At 39.2% G+C, this 26,026-nt stretch overlaps 1 protein-coding gene across 3 annotated transcripts in view; it reads left to right on the top strand.

The window, feature by feature from the left end:
- The window catches only part of nr1i2 (nuclear receptor subfamily 1, group I, member 2), a 36,546-nt gene that overhangs the window by 1,169 nt on the left and 9,351 nt on the right, over positions 1-26,026 (top strand). The window contains exons 1-3 of one of the 3 annotated variants that reach the window (XM_051906958.1): positions 10,875-13,919; positions 15,118-15,308; positions 23,987-24,117. In XM_051906958.1, the coding sequence (XP_051762918.1) occupies positions 13,911-13,919; positions 15,118-15,308; positions 23,987-24,117 (331 nt within the window). In that variant the 5' untranslated portion in view covers positions 10,875-13,910. Of the gene's footprint in view, positions 1-10,874; positions 13,920-15,117; positions 15,309-16,091; positions 16,125-23,986; positions 24,118-26,026 lie in introns of those variants that run through there. The other 2 variants (XM_051906960.1, XM_051906959.1) reach the window with 2 other exon arrangements.

Raw genomic sequence — 26,026 nt, forward strand, 5'->3', positions numbered from 1 at the left:
TTCACAGACTGTTGATTGATTATCAGATTTTTATACGATTTCAGAATGACTTCTTGTTTCCTTTTACACTGAAAGACCTCTTAAAAAACAGTAAGACATAGTCCTTTTAATATAACATAGCAACACTGAAAATGCCAAGAAAACAAATATATTTTTAAGCTTTGTATTTTATATGTTTATTTAAAGATATCATGGTAAAATCAAAGTCTGAACCATTGATGACAATGACAGTTTTACAGTTTGGAACATTTCACCCATATTTTGACATTTTATTTTCAAGAAAGTTATTTGAAACATGAAAGTAGACACTTTACTTGAGTTTAATGTTTTTTGTTTTTGTTATATATATATATATATATATAAAAAATCACTTTAGTAAATTTACTTTGATGCGGACACCAAAATGGTGACGTCTCATCTTTTATCCAGTCCAGTCGGCTGTGCCGTTAAATAACTTGAACCCAGTACTCCTTTGCTGTTTTATGTAATGATTCAGTATTAATTTACCATATTACTGCAACAGTCTGCAAATGTCAATACCATTAGGATAGCTAATACATATTTTTACATTTTAAAAATTGATTATTAACGGTCATGCACAGTTACATGAAACTCTGAAATAATATATATTTTTAAATTAACATTTTTATTTGATTTTGACTGATTTTCTCATTACCGCAACACCTGCTGCCATTTACAACCAAATATTTTTTATTTTATTGAAACCTGACATATTTTCAAAATGATGTGGCAAACCTGAAAGAACATATTGTATATATTCTGCACATGCATTTTTTTCCATCTATTAAATAAATATTAAATAAACACTTGTTGCGGTAATGATACGGAAATGAGATTGCAGCCACGTACCTCATTTAAATTCTCAGTTAAATTCCATGCCTGCTCGCTATTTTTTCAAACAGTTAGTAAATATTATTTAACTTAATAACTCATAATATATATTTAGAAATAGCCTGTATAATTAAATTCTCATTACTGAAACAGAAGTTCTCTCTACCGCAACTGGCTTTAAATTGTTGCGGTAAGTGAGAATAGCATTGCGGAGGATGAGGTACCTTAGCATGTCTTATTAAATTCAGAGAAGTCATGAAAATTTAGCCAACTTTTATTCAATGTACATAATTAGACATTAATGAAGTACGTTTTTCACAGGAAATTGTTAGTTTAAAGTTTTTCTGTTACAGTAATGATAATCAAAATGTTGTGTACATGGTCTGACAAGAGAATTTTTAACTTTTAACTGGATAAATATAAAGAGATCTGACTACCTGGTAGCCATCTTTGAGGTGTGTTGCTTAGTTCAAAATCAAGATTTAATTAAAATTTTGTGTGTGTAAAGAGTCCTTAAAAAATGTTGCGGAGGATGAAAACATCACACTTCATTTTTCCACTATTTTTTCATTATTATTGTATATTATTCATTAATATTTTTTCTGTCATTTGAAAACATCTGTTAGAACATACATATATAATTTGTTTTTAGAATATTTAAATTTTTTTCTGTTTAAATTAGAACACAAACATACATTCAGACATACCTTGATGCATTGCGGTAATGAGAATTTCAGCTGAAAATTTATATGTTGAAATTACTCTTCGTTCAGTGTAGAGAACAATATTGTCTTTATTATGATGTTTTTATATATTACTAAAATACATGTTTAATATTTAAAATCATTAGTGCCGTGGTGTTTTAATGGTTTTGTGAGAATGACCCATATACATTTTTTTTTTTATATATATAACATTCTATCACAGTCATGGCTGTAGGCAGGACAGCTCTGCATAACAGCTGCGCTGATATTCATTTTTGTGTAATATTTCTTTTATACATCACTTAAATAAAGTAATTAAAATTACCAATTAAATTAAAATCCTATATTATCCAGAAAGGGTTTATTTTGTAGTAGAGACAGGCTGACTGTACATTATCCTGCATTTTATGTATAGATATACTTACCAAAATATATGTACATGTAATGTTTGAGTTAAAAAAAAAAAAAAATACTATAAATTATTTTACAGCTTAGCTCATTACATTATAGAAATCAGCCTAGCAACAAGATAATGAAATTAGTTTATGTATTATTATTATTATAATTATTAATATGCAGTCCTGTTCTTCTATTTTAAAGGGATAGTTCACCCAGAAATTTTAATTCTGTCATTTACTCACAATTTACTCACCCTCAAGTCATTCCAAAACTTAAGTTTCTTCTGTGGAACATAAAAAAATAATTTTTTATTTTATTTATTTATTTATTTTGTCCATACAAAGGAAGTCAGTAGGCACTTTGTTAATTGGTTCACAACCTTCTTCAAAATATCTTACTTTGTTTTCCATTGAAGAAAGTAGGTCATAGGTTTAGAACAACATGGGCAAGTAAATTTTGGAGTGATCTATCCAATTAAGTTCTCATGCAGCTCTTTGTGTCTCTTCTGGTTCCTTAATCTTACATAGCATTTTTTTTTTTTTTTTTTTGCTTTAACTGGAGACTTCTGAGCTTCTAGCTGCATGAAAGCTTTTTGTGTTTATAATAAAATGAATGCTGAAAGTCTTCCAAGGCCAAACTGTCTGAAAGTTTTGAAAAGAAAGATGGCTAGTATTTACTCACATTAGTATGAAAAGAGAGAGAAATGGTAACACTATTATGTTCAGTTATACACAATTACCCGGATGAACAGTCACTGTTCACTGTTCCACTTGACCACTGAATGATATGACTGATCCGAATCAGTTTTTGAGAGAGCTGTGTATAATATGGAGTAGCTTATGAGTCAGGCTAAATTAGTCAGTTTGTATAGTTGTACTATATAAAATAGATAGAATAGAATAGATTTGGGATGGCTAACGTCAAAAACACGGGTGTACTTTGTTTTATTTTCCTTAAAGGATAAGAATAAGGAGATGTTTTAGCTAGATGGCTTTTTTACCCAGCTTTAGTTGTGTAAAAAACTTCTTGTGCAGTACAATGAAGTATAATGCATTTAACATTCAGCACAATACAGATTGAAAGCAAGAAATTTGTATTTCATTCATTATTTAACAAAAAATAACCTCATTGGCCTGAGCCAGAATTAGGCCTTAGTTTAATTAGGAAATTTAAGTAGCTTTAATAAACGTGTCATAGAAAAACAAACAAACAAAAAACATTACTGGTGTGTATCTTGAGACAAAACAATGGCCCTGACATATAAGATATGCCAGTGCAAGTTGCTTTCAGTTAAAACAGATCAAACATGCATTTCAGTCTAGGCTTAAGCCTGGTCTGTAAAACCGGGAATATTTGTTAGCTTGTTTCAGTCTGAATATCTGAGGAATGCTTTGAGCAGTTTGGCCTGTTTCAGACATGTTGACCCAGTTGCAGTTAGAACATGCTGTTCAAATGCAGCACTCTGTTCTGTTTGGACATTCAGTAAAGTTGCTTTTCCCATGGGGAAGTTTGTTATTACTGTAATTGTCATTTGAATACACTTAGCCTCTTGCCTGTAGCTAAATAGTCTCATAATAAAAGAGTCACTAAGTTGTACTTGATTGAATGTGCAAATAATTGTACCCAATAAATACACAACATTTCAAAGATCCAGGTGGATAATTCCATGCAGTGTTTGGTAATGAAGCGCATATTGTTATGTCCCTTAAATTTTTAGAAATTAAACTGAGGTTAATTTGGCCTGAAGTGCACAGGTTCAGTTTTATGTTTTATCTGTGTAGTTATTGTAAATGTTTTAATTTATTCTAGAAATGTCATTGTAATATTTGCATCAAGTTGTGATTGATTTTGTCATACTTGTCATCCTGCTTTTACACAGTGACTACGCTTGTGTGAAGTCGACTGAAATAAATATATGTACTGAGTGTCATGACAACAATAAAGCAGCTCTGATGCTGCATTTAATTTACACAGAATCAAAGACTAAAACTTGCATTTAAAGTGCCCCTATTATGCTATTTTAAAGGTTCTTAAAGAGTTAGTTCACCCAAAAATGAAATTTCTGTCATTAATTACTCACCCTCATGTCGTTCTACACCTGTAAGACCTTCGTTCATATTTGGAACACAAATTAAGATATTTTTGATGAAATCCGAGAGGTACATATTGCCAAAAGTATTGGGACACCCCTCCAAATCATTGAATTCAGGTGTTCCAATCACTTCCATGGCCACAGGTGTATAAAATCAAGCACCTAGGTATGCAGACTGCTTCTACAAACATTTGTGAAAGAATGGGTCGCTCTCAGGAGCTCAGTGAATTCAAGCATGGTACCGTGATAGGTTGCCATCTGTGCAATAAGTCCATTCATGAAATTTCCTCACTACTAAATATTCCACGGTCAACTGTTAGTGGTATCATAACAAAGTGGAAGCAGTTGGGAACAACAGCAACTCAGCCACAAAGTGGTAGGCCACATAAAATGACAGAGCGCATACTGAGGCACACAGTACGCAGAAGTCGCCAACTTTCTGCAGAGTCAATAGCTACAGACCTCCAAACTTCGTGTGGCCTTTAGATTAGCTCAAGAACAGTGCGTAGAGCCTTACATCAGCAAGTGCAATGCAAAGCGTGAGATGCAGTGGTGTAAATCACACCTCCACTGGACTCTAGAGCAGTGGAGACGTGTTCTCTGGAGTGACGAATCATGCTTCTCTGTCTGGCAATCCGATGGATGAGTCTGGATTTGGCGGTTGCCAGGAGAACGGTACTCGCCTGATTGCATTGTGCCAAGTGTAAAGTTTGGTGGAGGGGGGATTATGGTGTGGGGTTGTTTTTCAGGGGTTGGGCTTGGCCCCTTAGTTCCAGTGAAAGGAACTCTTAATGCTTCAGCATACCAAGACATTTTGGACAATTTCATGCTCCCAACTTTGTGGGAACAGTTTGGGAATGGCCCCTTCCTGTTCCAACATGACTGTGCTCCAGTGCACAAAGCAAGGTCCATAAAGACATGGATGAGCAAGTTTGGTGTGGAGGAACTTGACTGGCCTGCACAGTCCTGACCTCAACCCGATACAACACCTTTGGGATGAATTAGAGTGGAGACTGTGAGCCAGGCCTTCTCGTCCAACATCACTGCCTGACCTCACAAATGCGCTTCTAGAAGAATGGTCAAAAATTCCCATAAACACACTCCTAAACCTTGTGGAAAGCCTTCCCAGAAGAGTTGAGGCTGTTATAGCTGCAAAGGGTGGGCCAACATTAAAGTTCATGTGCACGTAAAGGCAGGCGTCCCAAAACTTTTGGCAATATAGTGTATATGACTCCTCCATATAGAGCCATCACTTTCAAGGTCCAGAAAGGTATTAAAGAGATCGTTAAAACAGTTGACATGAATGCAGTGGTTAAACATAAATTTTATGAAGCGACAAGAATACTTTTTGTGTGCAAAAAACAAAAATAACGACTTTATTCAACAATCTCTTCTCTTCCCTGTCATTATCCCTATGCAGCTGATGCAGTTGATGCAGTAAGCACAGTGAAGGCTTCTGTGTTTACATCTGAACGCCAGCTCAGTATTGGCCAAAGCTGATCACGTGAGCAGCATGACGCATGCATGTAATGCTGACGCAGGAGCCGGCTAATAATGAGTCGGCGTTCTGACATAGAACCCGGAAGCACTGGATGTAAACAGCGTATGAGAATGACACAAAAGAGAAGATAGTCAAGTTATTTTTGTTTTGTTTTTGTGTACAAAAAGTGACAGAATGACATTAATGACAAAAATTTTATTTTTTGGGTGAACTAACCCTTTAATTTTTTTTTTGGAGGTTTACATACATCTAAGGTTTACATACATCTAAGCATCCGCATCCGCGAGCCTACCCAGTCTGCTGTGATTGGTCAACTGCTTACAGTGCCTTTTGGAAGCAAAACGTCCATAGCCATAGTTGAACTTTAGCTTTCTAAAGCTCAGCGATTGTACACACTGTACAGACAGTAACAATTTTGTCATATTAATCTGAGCGCGAGTCCAAAGATGAAATATTGAAGAACTAGTTATTCATCCCAAACCTCCGCAAGGACGACTTGAGCAGAACGTTTTTCAGTGATACGCTACTCAGTTTGACGTTCATCATGAGATATTGCAACTGCAATTCCACTACATCAGCATTAACAAGTGTGTGTCCATCAACAAACCGATGTGTATATATTTAAAATTTATTGCGGTGCCCATGTGGGAACTGTATTATTAACTGCATCGATAATACTGCTAACATTAGCCGAGCACTAACGTGAATGACTGATGTAACATTTGTAAAACAAATCTTGCTCCGTCCTTATCATTACTCAGAGAAGGACAACAGACAATCTGCTTTAACGGACACGATTTAGGTAATAGTGAACCACAGTTGATTAGCAAAAGTATTTCAGTAAGACAGTAGTAACGTGAGTTAGCCGGTTAGCCCGGAGACCTACACAGTATAAAACCACGTATTTTGAACATCCTATAGAAAATATATACATCAATAATTAATTATACTTACAGGCTGTGATTCTGAGGAGCACGTTGGTCCAATTAAAGTGGCTATTGTTCTCTCTTTAATGGTGTTTTGTAAATCCCATTTAGACCTCACAGAGATTTGAGAAGCAATTGTGAAAATGTTATTCTGCTGTTGTATCGCTGTGGTAATTTTAACCACTGACTCTTCACATCCTCATCCTTTCGAAGAGTTTACAAAGAGAATTTGCTTTTGCAGAGCGTCTTCTCGCTGTTTGAGGGTGGGTCAAAGTAGACGTTGTTCGCAGGCAGCCAATGAAGACCTTAGGCGGGCATTAGGCAAATGTGTTAATTTGTGACGTGTGGCCATCACGGAAGTGGGATTCGAATTCCTAACTACTTATTTAGGCTGTTCAGAGTCAATTCTTTCTTTTGAAAGACAATAACTTTATTTATCATGTACTTTCGGCTTTACAACTTTGCAGATTGTTTACATTCACAGACAGCTACATTACACATTGCATGAAATAGTAATATTCAAAAAAGCATAATGGGGCACTTTAAGATTTGAACACTTCTTCTGTTTTGCACTGGTATTTCTTTCTTGGAAGTCCTAATGTAGTCATTTTTTCAATTTTGAAAATTTAAGTTTAAATAGTGTATATAAATAAGACATTTAAATTACCCGTTCACTAACTACTAGATTAAATACTCCAAAATATGCAGGATGTTATTTAAAAAATTCTAAATATATAATTACTTAAATTTCACTTTAAAGTCATCATGAAACAGAAGTTGTGATAGTCTTTTCTTTCCTATTGAGATGTATATTTGAGTAAAAAGGCTTCTCGAAAAAGACCAAATGTAGGGCGGGACTTGATTTTGACCCTTAGAAATTGATTAGACCATTGGGTGGCTGTGGTTTGCTATTGCTGTGATGTCATGTGAGTGACAGGTTGATCGCGCCTTTGCGCCAGTAAACGAGAGATCATCAGAGAAGAGATGTCACTGCAAGAGTGAGGGAAGTTTATTTGATTAAAGATTACGAGGGCATGTGGATATTAAAAAAAATAATAATGTGCATAAAAAAGTAATGTATTATAAAACTGCAATATTCCATAGAAAAAATAGAATTGTCAATTTTTATTTCATGATGACTGTAAGGACATATTTAATCCAAGTTTGAAAAGGTTTATGGGGATGAAATTAGTGAAAAAAAAGATTAAATTATTTAAAGGTACTCTGTGTAACGTTTGGCCCTTTAGGTCGCCGATTACGTTCCCTCCAATTTATTTCTTATAGTAATATGACCCGTTGCGCTCTGTCTCACTGCCTGTATCCACTTTGTATCAACTTTTGATTTTAATGCATTAGTAAATGTTGAAATTAACATTAACTAAGATTAATAAGTACTGTAGAAGTCTTGTTCATTACTTTGTGTTAACTAATATAGTTAACTAATGTTAACTAATGAAACCTTATTGTAAAGTGTTACCATATAAACAATTATCATAATTATCATGTCAGGGTATGACAACAAAACATGTTTTGGAAGAAAGATTTATGATGTATGGTCTCATTATTAATTTAATTTAATTATGGTTTAAAAGAAAGTTACATAGTGAACCTTTAAATGAAAATTACAATGTATCATAATGACATGACTAAGTGTAGTTTCACCTTTACTAAAGCAGCAGGATGTCGCTACAGGCTGTTAATGTTGTCCCTAATGTGATTTTAGCGTTCTCTGTCCCTTCCCCCTTTATCACACTCTCGCTCTCGCTCTCTCTTCCTGTCTCTCTCCCCCTCCCCCTCCCCCTCCCCAACAAAAGAATTTCAACAGGTTTGACAACTGGTTATATAACATTTATTTTTGAACTTCCTGGTAATTTTACTGTATCCCAAGAATCAACAGCATTTTTAATGTCAAGATCTTGGAACTTATATATTATGCACTTGAATATAACAATTCATATTCCCAGGAATGCTTCTTTCCTAAACCCTATCATGAACATATATTTTAAATTACAGTTATTCAAGGTTGAACATTTTGTCCTCAGGCATTCAGTATGATGTCATCATAGAGAGCAGAGGTCTATAAATGATCAATGAAATTCAGTGTAGCGCTTCAATCAGTGAATGAGAGCACAGTGGAGAGACAAGACCCTGTGAGTAATGAGCACTTAAATATGCTCTGTAAGCCTATATGGTTAAAATTATACACAAGGAAGAACACTTGAGTAGCTTTGTAATGATCAAGATATATGCATTTGTATAAGAGGACTTCTGGACATGCAAATTAACAGTCTTAACCTAGATAAAGTGCTAGATTGAAATCCATTGATGTAAATAAAGTGTGCTTGTGATTGCAGATTGCATTAAAGAACTCTGTGATGTGTGTCTCTGTGTGAACAAAGTAAAGTAAATGGATAAAATGTAATTTATGACAATTTGTTAATGCAGTGTGTGGCATTTTTCAGTAAGAAGATGGATCAACAGAGCATTAGCAAATAAAAAATATATGATAATATATAACAGCTGAAGACTGACATGTTAGTTGAAGGGATGTGCCTGAAGCCTATATCTGAATTCGGAAAGGTATGGAAAATGAGTAACGCATTCTACGGAGCCCCTAGGGACGTTTAGGCTTGCTGCAGTAGTCGGTTACATTACAGATTTCACCTATCACGTGAAGATTGGAAGAAGAGATGCTATATAATCAATATTATATAATTACTACAATATTATATAATATATGAGCAATATCACACTCGTAGCCGTGCGATATGGCTACATATCAGCACGGCTGTGATATTGCGTTTATACAACAGTTCGATGGCACGAGTGTAAATAAATAAGAAATTACAACGGATTGTCTTTAAAAAAAAACTCTTTTTTTGAGGAACTTCCTCCTTCCGCTACGGAGTCAAATCTCAAGTTAACAGTTTAACAGTTGAGCACAAGCCTCCGTTACTTATTCTAAAACGTCACTTTAGAACTAGTAACGAAGGAACGTTGAGTCACTTCATTGAAAATCATTGTAATATGTAGAGAATTATGAGAGAGTGAGTGCATTACCTAGCTGATATTCTTCAGGTCAGTCTTATATTCATAAACACAAAATCAGTTTGAATGTCCGCTGAGAAAAGCGATTTTTGTCTTTGTCCTTTTAACATTAAGACATTCCCACAACAGCGCTAATCAATGCATTTGTCAGTTTCATCTCGTAAGATGTTTAAAGTAAAAACAATGTCCTTGTTTCCATGTTTCATAAAAAAGTCTATAAAAGTCTTTGTGACTGACTGACTCACTCATAAAGACTTTCACTGAAGTCAAAATCACTAACGGACTCTTTCTCAATACCAAAAAATATGGCATGTTATTTATATAAAACATTATTTATTGAACAATAATATTTAAATGAACAACAATAGCCATAACAGTATAAGAAGTAAAATAGGAAATAAACACAAGCAAACAGTTCAGTCAAACGTACAAAAGCAGCGCTCTAGTTAGTACAGGATTTACTTTCAATGTAAATATAAAGTTATGAAACTTACTATAGCCCTTAAACCAAATCTATTAGCTCTGGAACAAGTAATAGATTAATAAGACCATAGATTGCCCTGTTTGATATACCCAACATGAATTATACCTCATGTTTAAACACTATCTACATAAGAGCCAGCGGCAAATTCTCTGTTGAAGCTGTTCTCTGCGGGTACATGAGCGTAGAGCTGGACGATTATGGCCTAAAATCAAAACCTCGATTAATTGAACATTTTACCCCGATTATGATTAATGAACGATTATTTTGTTTCTGGTTTTTTTTTGTTTTGTTTTTTTTGCCCTCATAGTTCACTGACAAGGTTTGTACTGTAAATATGCTTGACTTTTAAAGGTACTAGTTTCTGCGTTCCTCTCTATGCACGCGATCTTCACGTTTTGCGCAGCTACTGTTTGCAGGAATGTTCGTGCCACAATGCAGCTGCGCGAGCATGGTAGCTCGAAATAATATACATCCAATCGTCTAAAATCACTTGAATGTCCAAACTGGCAAACCTTAAAACAAATACAACTGACAAAGTTTAGTGAAGACGCAAGGCTCACCGCTCGTGCGCCATCACTATGTGTTGAACCGGCGTTCACCTCCGTGTTGCTTTTATGCCACTGACTGGACGGGGCGGAGTCACGTGGCTACAGACGCGGTAGTATGTTTTTAAGGGGGAAGCATTAACAGGATTAAAAAACCGAAATAACCGACATGAGAAAATTACGTCGGTTAGAGGTTCTGAATAGTTCCCGTAGCGATACTGATAAAATATCGCATGACTGGAAAGACCTCTCAGCCAATCAGATTTGAGAACCAGAAAAAACTGTTGTATGAAACTATATAATTGTGAAAGAACGCAAAAACATTGAAATATTTTTTTACTCCGTTCTCATATTTTTTTCCATCAACTTGTCCCTTTAGGGACTCCATAGAATGTGTAATTTTCCTTTCCAAACATAGTACTCGGCTTCGGGCACATCACTAGTTGTTAGTTAGAAGATTGATAAGTCATAGCATGACCTCATAGCTGAATAAAGAACAAATTTAAAAATGCAGTCTTGCAGGAAAGTGGTGTAGCTTGTATGATTTTACATTTTGGATTTATTATTATTTGTTATGTGTTGAATTTTTTTTTTTTTTTAAAGGTGCAGCAGAGCGTGATGTCATATCACAACCGTTGCAGTGTCCGAAGAGATTCTGCATGCTCAAACTGTACTTCGCTTACTTCGGTTTTTACAAGTGCACGAGGGTCTGCGTATAGTGAGTGTGAAAATTTCGCACAGACTATCAAATGGAGTATATATTGAAAGGCTATGCATTCGACTGTACACATACGCTAGCGTTTGCATAAAAAAAAAGTACACTTTGGGCTTTAAGCACAGACATTTAAATAGCGCAGTGTCTATTTACACTAAGTGCAAATAGTGTCCCTTGTTCGCAAATGCTATTTACACTAGCTCCGCCCACCAATGCCTGGTTGGGCCACTCAAGTTTTAAAAAAGATGCGCGGAATTCAACATCTTCAAAAGGCGCAGCAGTAGCGAATAAGACTCGCAGACCTGGCTTTTAATGCGAATGACGCAGGTTCGAATCCGCCTTTTGCCGAGATCGCACTTATTTTCAAAATTGAAAATGATGTTCTAAAAGTGGAAATAAACTGTGAACGAGTGTTTAATAATATTAAAAGTGTTTATTGGGTAGGTCTAGGGGAAGGTGTAGGGAGGATTTTTATTCTCCCAATAAGGCAGGATCTATTTAATAATTTTAGTATAATCATTTACACTCTATGATATTATTGCATCTTGTTAATGTACAAAAATACTGAGTTGCAAATAGTATGTGCCAATATAAAGTAGCATCTAATTACTATTAATCTTATTGCAAGGAACTGATACTTTTACATGGTGTAAATAGAATCTATCGCTATTTTCAACTAGTGTAAATAGCATATCGCTAAGAAAATGCTGCTATTGTCACTTAGTGTAAATAGCATCTTAAACCATGTTACCTTGATAAATTTAAGATAAGAATTGTTGATTTGTTCCAAAATTGATTTTGACAATGCAGAAGGTGGTGGAGTAAACAGTGTTCTTAATCTCTAGGGAAAGTGAATAGTGAAAGGGAGGAGGCATTGCTAATGTAGGGATTGAGTAGATAAGAAGAAGGGTAATTGGAGCTGCGGGGGGAGGAAAACGAACCTGTGCTCATTTTGAATAAAGGCACAGGAAAACGCTCTCTGAAAATGGCACATTACTTAACCAACAGGTTATTGCTCTTTGGACCCAGAGAATGAACTAATGCTGACCTCACGGAGTTCAGCTGCATGAATTGTTAGCATTAAGGTTTTAGGATCACGTCCTTAAACACTTCAGCCTCTACCAGTCTCTGTAAAATAGGTCACTATTCTGTCTAGTGACCTTCATTTGGTCATTTTTGCGCTTGAAAAAAAAAAAAAAAAAAAAAAAAAAAAAAAACAACATGAGGTGCTGTAGTCAAGGTAAATGTTAAGCTGTGATATCAGTTAGATAATAGTTAAGGATTAATAATTACAGTTTTACAGATTGCTTAGCCCAGCTTAAAAAAAAATAATAATAATTTCTAAGAACATTTTTCTAACAATTTTATTAAGTTATGAAAATGTTATTTTGATCTCTGGATGTTCAAAACGTCCTGTTTTTGTTTTAAATGTTTTTTTTTTAGTTTTTTGTTTGTTTGTTTGTTTGTTTGTCCATTTCAAAATATTATGGGAATATTACTTTTGAATGTTTTCTGAACATTCTGAAAGAAGTAGTAACATTTATAAAAAAAAAATAAAAAAAAAAAATAGACAAATGTCCAACTAAAACATTTCAGGTAAAAACATTCCATGACTAATAATATTTTTGTGCTAATGTTTTAAAAACATTAAAAACCAGATAACTTCGAATGAACATTGTATCAACATTCCTAGAACAACATTTGTTCATAAACATGCCAGAAGTTTCTGAAAATGGCCCCTGTTAGCTGGTAGTTCACCCAAAAAGAAAATGTTGTCATTTATTTACAAGGCAGTTCTTTTATTGTTTTCTCCCTTGAATTAATTGATTCTGTTTGCATAATTATTAAGTTTGGAGTGTAAAGTTTAAGGGCGGGTAAGAATTTTTAATGTTTTTAAAAGAAGCCTATTATGATTAATTAATACAATAACTGTTTTCTACTGTAATATATTTTTAAATGTTATTTATTTCTGTGGTGAAAAGCTGAATTTCAGCATCATTACTCCAGTCTTCAGTGTCACATGATCCTTCAGAAATCATTCTAATAAGGTGATTTTCTGCTTAAGAAAGAACATTTATTTATTATAAATGTCTTTTTCTACTTATTTGTAATTCGCTAGGACAAAAGCCTCTGTTAAATGAATAAATTGATTACACCAAAGTCTTTGATTTGACAGTTAAAATTAAATTAGGAATTATTTATTCAGATTAAATTAAAATGATTAAATCAGCTTTTTGTAATAACAAATTGGCTATTTTATTCATCATGATAAAAATATGATATAGTAAAAAACGAAATAATAATAATAAGAAGAACCAGAAGAGTGCATTTTGTTATTAGACACTAATTCTGATCACTTTTTTTTTTTTTTTTTTTTTGAATCTGTAATCAGACATGAACCTTCACCCGACCCTGAATAACTATATAGACTATTATTCTGCAGGCACTTCAGTATTATATGGCTAATAGCGAGGGAGTCTGACTTGACCAATGATTAGTGGTCCCATGTGGATACCATGGCAACACGTAATTTCAGCTTTCTTTGGCATGGTGTGTGTGCATGCGCTGTGTTCTTTCGATAGCTTATTTAGGATAAAGGTCTTGGCCTGGAGGACGCACTCCAGATTTCTGCGTTTCATGGATCATGCAAAGGGTATGTTTCCTGAGCTTTGAACACCTACTCTGTTTTAAGTTTTAAAGTCACAGTCGTGATTTATTCAGCCTGCTCATAATAACTAACTATGTAATGATTATGTGATGATTGATGATTGTTTTATTCACTGTGATTTTATCATTTGAGTGTTTATGATTAGTTGGGAAGGTTGTTTAAAAGTTGTCATCTGTGTGAATGTGATATTTGTGTGTTTCATACACTATTGTAATGTTCATTGTCTTGTCTTAATAGAAATTAAAGAAGGCATTTATTGATGACTAATGTACAGGTGGATCAAAATTGAACAGGAATGAATCAGAATGTTTATTTCTTTTTCTTTTCAATATCATCAGACCATTTAAAACAGTTGTTCTTTCTTAAAAGAAATGAAAAGAGAGGTCATGAAATTTTAATTGCCAGACCAAACACTTTTGAATTGTTTTATAGATTGTGTATCTCTATTGCTTTCTGTCCTTATCTCCCTTTTAGAACCAGTTCAAATAGGGTGCAAACATATAAATGATTTAAATTTTAAATAATGCATGCTAATATTAACATAAGTTAAATATTACATTTTAATAAAGAATGTCATTTTCCTTCAAGCTCTTTATTGTCATTGAACATGTACATATATATATATATATATACACTACATATATATATATATATATATATATATATATATATGTACACTAAATGAAATATGCATAAGTATAACAAATGCTTAATCCTAAATAGACAAATGCAAAGGTGCTGCGTGTGAAATGAGTCAACTCGACAAGGCAATTCAGAATAATATTATCATTCTGTACTGAGGCAGTGCAAATATTATGTCTGTGGATATTGTTTGCTGGAGGCAGATTCTGTGGTTGTGCAAATATTATGAGGATGTGCAAAAGGTTAAGATTAAAGCAGGAGCTGGTATTAACAGTAGTGCAGTATGAAGTACTTGCAGTGATTTTGGTCATAATGCTGTATGTTTTATGGTATTTGTACACCATAACCATCACCATATTACTTCTGAGTCATTTGAAATAAATGTAGCTAATAGTTCAGTAAATGCAGCCTATTTTTTTTTTTTTTATTTACCATTCATGTAATCTCTGCATGAAGTCATATTAAATGTTGTTGACACAACAAACATATGTGTGCAAATTAGCCATATGAGTGATATAGTTACTTGTGCCTTGTGTTGCAGTGCTTACTTCAGCTCAGGATGAGTAAAGAAATGGAGGAGCTTTCTCCCCTGGGCGACTCGGGGCACGGTGATGGGTCTGAGGAAGAAACAGAGGAAGATGATGAGCCCAAAATTTGTCAAGTATGCGGTGACAAATCCACAGGTTACCACTTTAACGCCATGACCTGTGAGGGCTGCAAAGGCTTTTTTAGGTGAGTGAGTAAACAGCTGCTGTAATTGTTGTAATTGAAGATAATTTACTCACCCTTATGTCGTTGTGAACCTGCTTGACCTTTTTTCTTCTGTGGAAAACAAAAGGAGATATTTAGCAGAACATCCCCGCTGCTCTTTTACAAATATAAGAGAGGCTGCCAAAAAAGTAGTCCATATGACTTGTGTGCTATATTTCAATCTTCTGAAGGTATGTGATTAGTAATGAAAGTTTACAATCAGCCTACTCAGTTGAGTTAAAATGGGGTCAGATTAAACTGTGTGAGGTTGGGAGTGTTTAAAAAGATGAAATGAACAACAGTAATAAAGTGAATAAATTAAGTGCATTTACAGTCTTTACATGAAACTTAAAACAACACAATAAAACTAGAAAAAACTTAAGCTGTTAAAAGTCTCTCCTCCAATTACATCCATTAAAAAAACAGCCTCTGGTCTCCTTTCCTGCTTATGCAACGTTAGCTGACGTTACAATTTTATTTTTAATTGATTAATTTATTTCATTTATTTATTTTTTGCTAACATCGCAGGCTTGCCTTTAAGTGGCTTTGCTGGCATGCTGCCTCCTTTATGCTGGTCTAATTCCTTTTTCCTGTCATGTGATCACTCACATGACAGGCAGACCCAGTAACATTCAAAGACAAACATACACACATGTAAAATGATAAGAGGAATAAAATCATTATAATACATAGAGCGATTAAAAGATGTCTTATGTAACAGTGTTACAACTGAACAGGATTAATATCTCCTATTGTTTTCCACAGAAGAAAGTCATACAAGTTTGGAATGACATAATGGTGAGTACATTGTGAAATAATTTTCATTTTTGGGTGAACTATCCTTTAACCCAACCAGTAGGAACAAAGCACGGCAAAGTAGTTTCCATAATATGCCATGGAGAAATTGTTCTCTTCCTAAACAGGAAATGTGAAATATGACCTTCAGGATGTACACAGAGCTTTTAAAAACTGTTAAATCATCATTTCATTTTTGATTATGATTTGCATCAAAATTGTGAAAGCAACCTTGAAAAGAGAACATAATTATAGGGTAGTCGTGCATCCGAATTTGTGACCAACCCACACACATCACAGCACATTTTGTGCATCCAACTGCATTCATACAGTAATTGTTTGTTTCCTAGGATGCCTTCAGCATATTTAAAAACATGAGAACAATGCTGATGTCACAGTGGGGTGGCTGCAATAAAGCACTTAACAACAGAGAACACCAAGATCAATATTTAATTATAAATGCTCAATCTTTAACTATAAATACTTACAATCTTTAATTATAAATACCAAACATAAATGATACTGGACAAAGAAATGGACAGAGCTCAGGGATTAAATACACAGGGAGAGATAATTATCGGAACTAGGAACAAGAACAAAACAATCACGTAAACTATCTAGGGACACAGAACACAGGCATAAGAGCACAGGTAACAAAGTGAAAACAAAACTAAGACAGAACATGCATGTTACAGCTGGTTGAGAATGTACATGTACAAAATATTTTTCAGAAAATATTAGCTACTGTTGACATGGCTGATCTTTTAGATCATTCTTGTCTCACACTCACATAATATATATATATATATATACTCACATTTTTTGGTCAGTGGTTTAGACATTAATGGCTGTGTGTTGAGTTATTTTGAGGGGACAGCAAATTTACACTTATACAAGCTGTACACTCACTACTTTACATTGTAGCAAAGTGTCATTTCTTCAGTGTTGTCACATGAAAAGATATAAAATATTTACAAAAATGTGAGGGGTGTACTCACTTCTGTGAGATACTGTATATATATAGAGAGAGAGAGAGATGTATAGATACAGTAGATAGATCTAGAGAGAGAGAGAGAGAGAGAGAGAGAGAGAGAGAGAGATGGCATAATTAATAGACAGTAAGTTCAGCTCTTAAAGAAATAGTTCACCCAAAAATGACAAAAATTATTTACTCACCCTCATGTCTTTACAAAATAAATTTTCAAAAAATTTTCATTTATGGGTGAACTATTCTTTTAACCAGGGCTTGGGGCAAAAAATGCCACTGAAAGATATTTAAAATGAGGGGTCAAACATTCCTAGTAGCATGCGTCTAATTATATGTTCTGTTCTGTTCTGTTCTATTCTATTCTATTCTATTCTATTCTATTCTATTCTATTGTAGGCTAGTTATTGTATAGGTTTAGTATAAGTTTAGGGGAACTCTCAACTCTCAACTTAGCAAGCTTCTAAGTGGCTGCAGGATGACTTAGATTATTTTAATAGAATTTAAATATTTGTAACTTAATTTAAATGCTAAAAACACATAAAATCTAGGTATAAACTATTTTTATTTAAAACTATTTAATTGTGTTTAAGTGCATTAATAATAATAATAATAATAATAATATAAACTGTTTTATTAAATAATATACAGTTCTTGAAACTTCTGGAGTAAATAAAAAAATATTTTTGGTTAATAAATTTGATATAAAGTTTTGTCATGAAACTCTAGATGGCACAGGCTGATAGTTCTTAACTCAATCTGCTTGCAATCACATCATTATCTTTAGGGCACAGCTGATTGGTTCCCTCTGTAACAGTAGCCAATGAGCTTGCTGCTCAACTCTCAAATACTTGGTTATCGTTTGCTGTAGCAGTTGCAGCATGCTTTCAGAAACCCTCCACCTTCCCCAGCTCCACCTGTATAGATCTGTATTCTAAAGAGTATTCATGTATTCTTTTGTGCAGCAGCAGCATGTCTTACTTGCTCACAGCAACGTGTCGTGTATGAATTGACAGTAGCAAGTCCCGTACTTGCTCTGCAGCAGCAGCAATCTGTCCTGCCAAGACCAAACATATTAACATTGTCAAATCCATTACCATGCCAAACACTCAGAGAGTTGGCATGACAGAAATATATTGCCACTCCCAGTTCTCATTCAGTCAGTCACGTTCGACGTTACGTCGATACTGACGTAATGGGGTCTCGCTTGGGAGCCCAATCACCTCCAAGGGATACAAAACAAGCCAATGGGAATTGGCCAGTGAGATTTATATGCCAGACCACGCCCCCGGCATCCGGGTATAAATAGACCCGGCATACTCACCTGCATTCATACTTTTGCTTCGGAGCCGATCGGTTTGGATCTTCCTTTCTCCTCTGAGTGAATATTCTTGAAAAAGAGTGCAAAAACAGCAATTTTAATTGCTTAGGACCAGTTCCTTCAACAGCAATTTTAATTGCTTTTGTTGTTTTTGGTTCCGGTGGCTGCTCGAGTCTCTCCAGCTGGTGGGAAGGCACGCTTAGCGGTGGGTGTGACAGCGCGCTGCCCAGAGGACGGTGCTGCACTCATCCCTGTGTGCTTCGGCTGGTGAGTGTACTAAAAGAGCAAGCACGGGCGATCAGCGTCTTTTTCAAGATGTCTTTTCGTCCGTGTGTTTCTGGATGCGGTCGTTTCCTGACCTCCTCTGACGGCCACGATCACTGTCTCACGTGTCTGGGTAAACAGCACGCTGAGTCAGCGCTCGTGGATGGCACGTGCCCTCATTGCGAGGGCATGTCCATGTTGGCGTTGAGATCGCGACTCTCCTTCTTTAACACGGAGGCACGAGTCCCCTCTGTTACTACCCAAGCACCCGCGGCTGGCAAGGCCGCCGGTCTGGTTAGTACTTTGGGAGAACTGAGGGTTACAGTGGGAGCCTCTTCGTCGGGTCCGCCCCCACGAACCTCCCCCTCCTCTGCAACGCCATGTGCCGTCGAGTTGCCGGCTGCTGCCGCGGGGCCCTCCACGGGGGTCCCCCGCGTCACTTTCGGTGCTCCGGAGGAGGACCAGATGTCAATTGCTGCATCGGGGAGTGGGCTAGATGACTCGGAGGACGACAACGACTCCGAGCTTCCGCTCTCAGGGACGGTTGCTCAGTCGGAAGCGGACTCTGAGTTGACTGCCATGCTTGCCCGGGCCGCCGCGGGCATCGGTCTCGTGTGGAACCCTCCACCGTGTCCCGAGCGCTCGTGGCTGGATGATTGGTTTCTGGGTTCGGGCCGTGGCTCCCAGCCACGTCCCGCCCCAGTGCCCTTCTTCCCAGAGGTGCATGAGGAGCTCCAGAAGACATGGATGGCACCTCACACTGCCAGAAACCGTACTTCTGCCTCCTCCACTCTCACTACTCTCGACGGTGGGGCCGCCAAGGGGTACGTGGATATTCCGCAGGTGGAACGTGCGATTGCGGTGCACTTGTGCCCTCAGTCCGCGGCCACCTGGCGAAACCGTCCGCGTCTCCCGTCCAAGGGGAGTAAGACCACGGCCGCTCTTGCTGCCAAGGCTTACTCTGCCGCTGGACAGGCGGCCTCTGCCCTGCACGCCATGGCCATCTTGCAGGTCCATCAGGCGAAAGCTCTCAAGGAGCTGCACGAGGGTAGTTCTGAGCCAGGGCTCTTGCAAGAACCGCGTACGGCGACCGACCTCGCCCTCCAGGGCGACGAAGGTCACGGCGCGGGCCCTGGGTCAGACGATGTCCACCCTGGTGGTCCAGGAACAGCATCTTTGGCTGGACCTGGCCGAGATGAAGGACGCCGACAAAGTCCGCTTTCTCGACGCCCCCATCTCCCAGGCCGGCCTCTTCGGCGACACTGTCGAGGACTTTGCACAGCAGTTCTCGGCAGTGCAAAAGCAGACGGAGGCCATAAAACACATCCTGCCCCGGCGTGATGTTGCCACCAATCCGCCACGGGCCGTGCCTCCGCCTGCTCCTCGCCGAGGGCGTCCTCCTGCGGCTCAGGCTTCCGGGAGATCGGAGCCATCCCATCCTCCCCGAGCCTCCCGCAGGAAGGCCACGCCACCCGCCCAAGCCGCCCAGTCTTCGAAGAAGAAGAGGGCTAAGAAGCGGCCCTGAGACGGGAGACCCAGAGGTGATGGAGACTGCTCTGCAGGAGACGGTGACCGCGCCGCTCCTTCCCCCGGGACAGGGCCCGGGGGAGAATCCTGTGTTTTGTTTTCTTTCTGTTCCGCCGTCCACAGTTTCAATAAAAGAGCGATTTCCAACACCTCTGGGTCATATAAGAAGGTCTGTGCTGAGGGTAAGCGAAGCTCCGCTTCCTCAGTCTCAGCCACTCCTTCCTTCGCCACGGGCAGGGTCTTGGCGCCCCGGGGACGCACAGCCTCCCCACGCCACCCTGCCCACTCAGAGCCATGTGAGTGGACCCCACTCACGGCCTCGACTTCGGGACGCACTGCCTCCCCGTGGGTACTTCTGCTGCCCGGATGGTTCCACTCGTACAGTGCTTGGGGGCGTGGCTATGCCTTCCCAACCCGTCCCGTTGGCTCATTCGGACAGTCAGACTCGGCTACGCGATTCAGTTCACCAGGCGTCCACCCAGGTTCAGCGGTGTTCTGTTCACTTCGGTGACAGGTCCAGGAGATTGCGGTTCTCTTGGCGAAGGACGCAATAGAGCCTGTCCCTCTAGCCGAGATGAAGTTTGGGTTTTACAGCCCATACTTCATAGTACCCAAGAAAGGCGGGGGGTTACGGCCTATCCTGGATCTGCGTGTCTTGAACCGGGCCCTTCACAAGCTCCCGTTCAAGATGCTCATGCTGAAACGCATCCTCACGTGCGTTCGCGTCCAGGATTGGTTTGCAGTGATCGACCTGAAGGACGCGTACTTTCATGTCTCGATCCTTCCTCGACACAGACCGTTCCTGCGGTTTGCGTTCGAGGGGCGGGAATATCAGTACAAGGTCCTACCCTTCGGGCTGTCCCTGTCTCCTCGCGTCTTTACCAAAGTCAGGGAAGACGAGGAGCAGGTCTTGCTAGTTGCGCCGTACTGGCCCAACCGGACCTGGTTCCCAGAACTCATGCTCCTCGCGACAGCCCATCCCTGGCGCATCCCCTTGAGGAAGGACCTCTTTTCTCAGGGGCAGGGCACCATATGGCACCCACGTCCCGACCTGTGGAACCTCCACATGTGGTTCCTGGACGGGACGCGGCAGACTTAAGTGGCCTACCGTCCGCGGTAGTTGACACCATCACTTCGGCTAGAGCCCTCTCTACGAGGCGCGCTTACGCCATGAAGTGGAGTCTGTTCTTTAAGTGGTGTTCTTCCCACCGGGAAGACCCCCAGAAATGCCCAATCAGTGCCGTGCTTTCCTTCCTTCAAGAGGGTTTGGAGCGGAGGCTGTCCCCCTCCACCCTGAAGGTCTATGTGGCCGCCATTGCAGCACATCACGATGTGCTCGATGGCAAGTCACTAGGAAAGCACGACCTGGTCATCAGGTTCCTCAGAGGCGCCAGGAGGTTAAATCCCTCTAGGCCTCGCCTCATTCCCTCTTGGGATCTCTCTGTCGCCCTCACGGGCCTGCGGAGAGCTCCCTTCGAGCCCCTTGAGTCAGCTGAGCTGAAACATCTGTCTTTGAAGACAGTGCTCCTGACCGCGCTCGCCTCCTTCAAGAGGGTTGGGGACCTGCAGGCATTTTCGGTCAGCGATTCGTGCCTGGAATTCGGGCCGGACTTCTCTCACGTTATCCTGAGACCCCGGCCTGGATATGTGCCCAAAGTTACCACCACTCCCTTCCGGAACCAGGTGGTGAACTTGCAAGCGCTGCCCCCGGAGGAGGCAGACCCAGCCCTTGCGTTGCTGTGTCCCGTTCGTGCCCTGCGCGTTTACGTGGACCGCACGCAGAGCTTCAGGGGCTCTGAGCAGCTCTTTGTCTGTTTTGGAGGTCAGAAGAAGGGAAAGGCTGTCTCCAAACAGAGGTTGGCCCACTGGATAGTGGATGCCATCGCCTTGGCGTACCAGTCCCAAGGCGAGCCGTGCCCCCTCGGGTTGCGAGCTCACTCCACTCGGGGTGTTGCTTCTTCCTGGGCGTTGGCGCACGGCGCCTCTGTTGCAGACATCTGCAGAGCTGCAGGCTGGGCGACACCGAATACATTCGTGAGATATTACAATCTCCGAGTGGAACCGGTGTCCACCCGTGTGCTGTCTACTCGTAGGTAGCCACGGGTGTTCGCTTGCTGTGCCATTTCCCTCGGATGAGGGAATGCGAGCACTTTTCCCGCTCCTCAGTTCAGTTCCCCGCAATGGTGAACCCTGTGGAGTTCCTCCTGCATCCTGCGGCAGCCAGACGCGGCGGAGGCGTCCGGCGCTAGGTCCAGTACTCGTGTGTATGCCCGATTGGTCTGCCCTTGTACTGGGCTAGATGCCCATATGCTGTGATTTCCCCGCAGGTAATCCCATATGTGTTTGTCCACGGTACGGTTTCCCTGACGGTAAACCCGTGTCTTTCCCTGGGCGGCTTCGCTCTGCCCTGTCTCTGACTGCTAGTGTGTTCCTCCCGGAAGGTAGGACCTACATCAGAGATCTTCCATATGCGTTACTGTCCTCAGGAAAGTCCATATGTGTTTTCCACACATTACCTCCCTTCGGGCAGGGTGTGGTCTCCGTAGCTCTCCCCTCCTCGGGGATCGCTTTCCTGGCGTTTTGGTCATGGCTGAGAAAACGTGGGAACTGAGTTCCGAAGCACTCTTCCCCGGGGGTAAGGAACAGCAGCTTCGACCTTCTCCATGGTATCGCCCTGTCCTCTCCATCCCACTGGTATGGAAGACATTCCTGGGCTTACTCTGGGCGCTGGAGGGTTACGAGTAGGGGCCGCACTTGCACTGGGCACGCTACGGCTTGCCAGCATCTGCCTCCCTAACACTCGTAACGTGGTTCAGTCGCTATGGCGCTTTCCACTGGACCCCATTACGTCAGTATCGACGTAACGTCGAACGTGACTGACTGAATGGGAACGTCTAGGTTACTATTGTAACCCGTTACGTCCCCCTGCCATAGCTCTGAGTCACCGCTGAGCGGCCAGATGTCTATCTCAGCTCCTCAGCAAAAATATGAATGCAGGTGAGTATGCCGGGTCTATTTATACCCGGATGCCGGAGGCGTGGTCCGGCATGTAAATCTCACTGGCCAATTCCCATTGGCTTGTTTTGTATCCCTTGGAGGTGATTGGGCTCCCAAGCGAGACCCCATTACGTCAGTATCGACGTAACGTCTCCATTCCCTCCTTCAGGGAACGGGGGTTACAATAGTAACCTAGACGTTCTGTTTGAAAAATTGAAACCAAGCAGCTTTATCACAATTACAGCAGAACGAACCAGAAGAAATATCATAGCTTATAAGAGGGCCCTTCGAATATTGTGTTGGACAGTGGGGGGCCTTCAGGTCTAAAAAGATTGAGAACCGCTGGTTTAGTGTGTATGCAGACTCAATAGTCACCTGTTTCTGACTGATTTGTTCTGTATTTGCTTTCTGACATAGTGTACAGCGAATTATTCAAATTAACTAGAACTAGCAAAGCATTTATTATGTTATAATATTTTATGTATTATACAGTTACTTGTTGATTAGATTTAAATATATTGAGAATTTGTTTCAATTTATTTTCAATTAAATTGAAGCATTTGATAAATAGACATGGACAGCAAACAATGTGCTCTATGGTTAAAAAAAATAATTTGCCCTTGTGAATGTAAAATGCTCGTGAAAATCACTTCCAGGTGACAAATATGGCCCTTGAATTAAGTTAATGTCTGACAATGGTAATGCATGTATCTTTTTCTGCAGTCCTGCATCAGTGTGACTCACTATGTGTTTGTTTATGCCTATTGTAAGGCGTGCCATGAAGCGACCCGCACAGCTCTGCTGCCCGTTTCAGAATGCCTGCGTCATCACCAAGAGCAACAGGAGACAGTGCCAATCCTGCCGTCTCCAGAAATGCCTCTCAATAGGCATGAAGAGAGAGCGTAAGTTTAATTAGCCTTACTTTTCATGTTCCTGAACTGCTAGCTGCTCTCACACAGAGTGTATTGTTCACACACCAATTTAGCCATTTTATTTTCACCAGGACCTTCAGGGCAGTGTAGCAAATCAGCTTAAAGGGGAAATATTAATATTTATTCATAACTCATTATGATTATTAATTATGATTAATGATGAATATTTGAATCAGTTAATCAGATTAACTTGATGTAGCTACATTAAAATTGCAATCAATCAATCAGTTCATTCTGTGAACACTCAGTATTGATTATTAATTAATTCTAAGATAATGGTATTTTTCATGGCCATAAAAAAATGATTCTTTCTTAGCATCTACAGCACTTAAAGCTGGTAATAGGATCTAAATCATTTAAGAAACAAGTTATCAGCAGACAGGGAGTCAGAACCAAATATGTATTGTCCACAAGTTTTATTAATTAAATCACAAACACATAACTAAACTAACGAACACATACATACACGCAGGTCACACATACATAGGTAAAATGAGCAATGATAGAGTTGAACCGGAAGTGGGACAAGAAATGGAGCTATGGAGAAGCCAAAAACCAGGAAAGAATCATCAGTATTCATTAAAAAGCTCCTTTGATAACAAAGGAGGTTCACAACTTTAACTGATTTCAATCAGACGGAGCTAAACACCCTTTTACCCATATTTGTAAGGACTTTTGGGATGTTTAAAAGATAATATTCTTGTGAGTGAAGACCATATATATAAAGATATACCAGTGCTTGAGTATACAGATTGACAGCAAGGGCCATACAACCCAAGAGTACAGCAAACAATAATATGCAAGGGCTTTTGATTTGGAAATAAACCTTAAAGCTCCATGATAAACGGAATCCAATGCCTGTAAACAAGGCATAGGTGCCTGCAGATAGATAATATTACAGTAATCCAACATTGACAAGAAAGTAGCAGCTACCAATCTCCTCCTTGCTTCAAAAAAAAAAAAAAAAAAAGACACGAGAAAAACATCTAAAGAAAATGCCTAATTTCAACTTTAATTTCTTCATAAGATGCTGAACATAGGGCCCAAATGAGAGAGATTCATCAATTAAAAATCCCAAATATTATATTGAGAAACTATTTCAATCGCTGAACCTTGAAGAGTAGTTATTGAACATGGATTTGAGAGTATAGACTTTCTAGTTGAAAACATCATTAGTTTTGATTTTTCTGCATTTAAAGGGTTAGTTCACCCCAAAATAAAAATTCTGTCAATAATTACTCACCCTCCTTCTAAGCCTGTAAGACTTTCGTTCATCTTCGGAACACAAATGAAGAACAAACCTCTTCCAGAAGCTCAAACATGCTGCCTAACACACAAGAATGAACCTTATTGGTTACGCAGCATGTTTGAGCTTCCGGAAGAAGGTTGTTCTTGTGCGCCATTCATGTTCGGCTGAGCTTCAGCTTATGCTTGCTGATCAATGTTTATATGTGAATAAAAGCCTAAATTAAATCTGTTCATCATAAAAAGTGATCAAGGCTCTTCAGAAAATTTGTACTAAACCGCTCAATTCATATATATTAGTTTTCCAATCTCTTTATGAACTTTTTGAAACATCAAAATGTTAGTTGCAAAGGCAGTGGACAATGGACAGAAATCTCTCAGATTTCATCAAAAAGATCTTCATTTGTTTTCCGAAGATGAACGAAAGTGTTACAAGTTTGGAACAACATGAGGGTGAGTAACTAATGACATTTTGGGGTGAATTAACCCTTTAAAACAAGTTTTAAATCCCTCAATGTATGCTGAACTATATTAAAATCAGATTGAAGATAATTCAGGACCTGATCTAGCGCTGTTGAAGAGGAGTAAATCACCATATTGTCAACATATTAATGAAAATATGGATGTGTAATGT

The sequence above is a fragment of the Ctenopharyngodon idella genome, chromosome 9 (assembly GCF_019924925.1).
Source record: "Ctenopharyngodon idella isolate HZGC_01 chromosome 9, HZGC01, whole genome shotgun sequence".
NCBI lineage: Eukaryota > Metazoa > Chordata > Actinopteri > Cypriniformes > Xenocyprididae > Ctenopharyngodon > Ctenopharyngodon idella.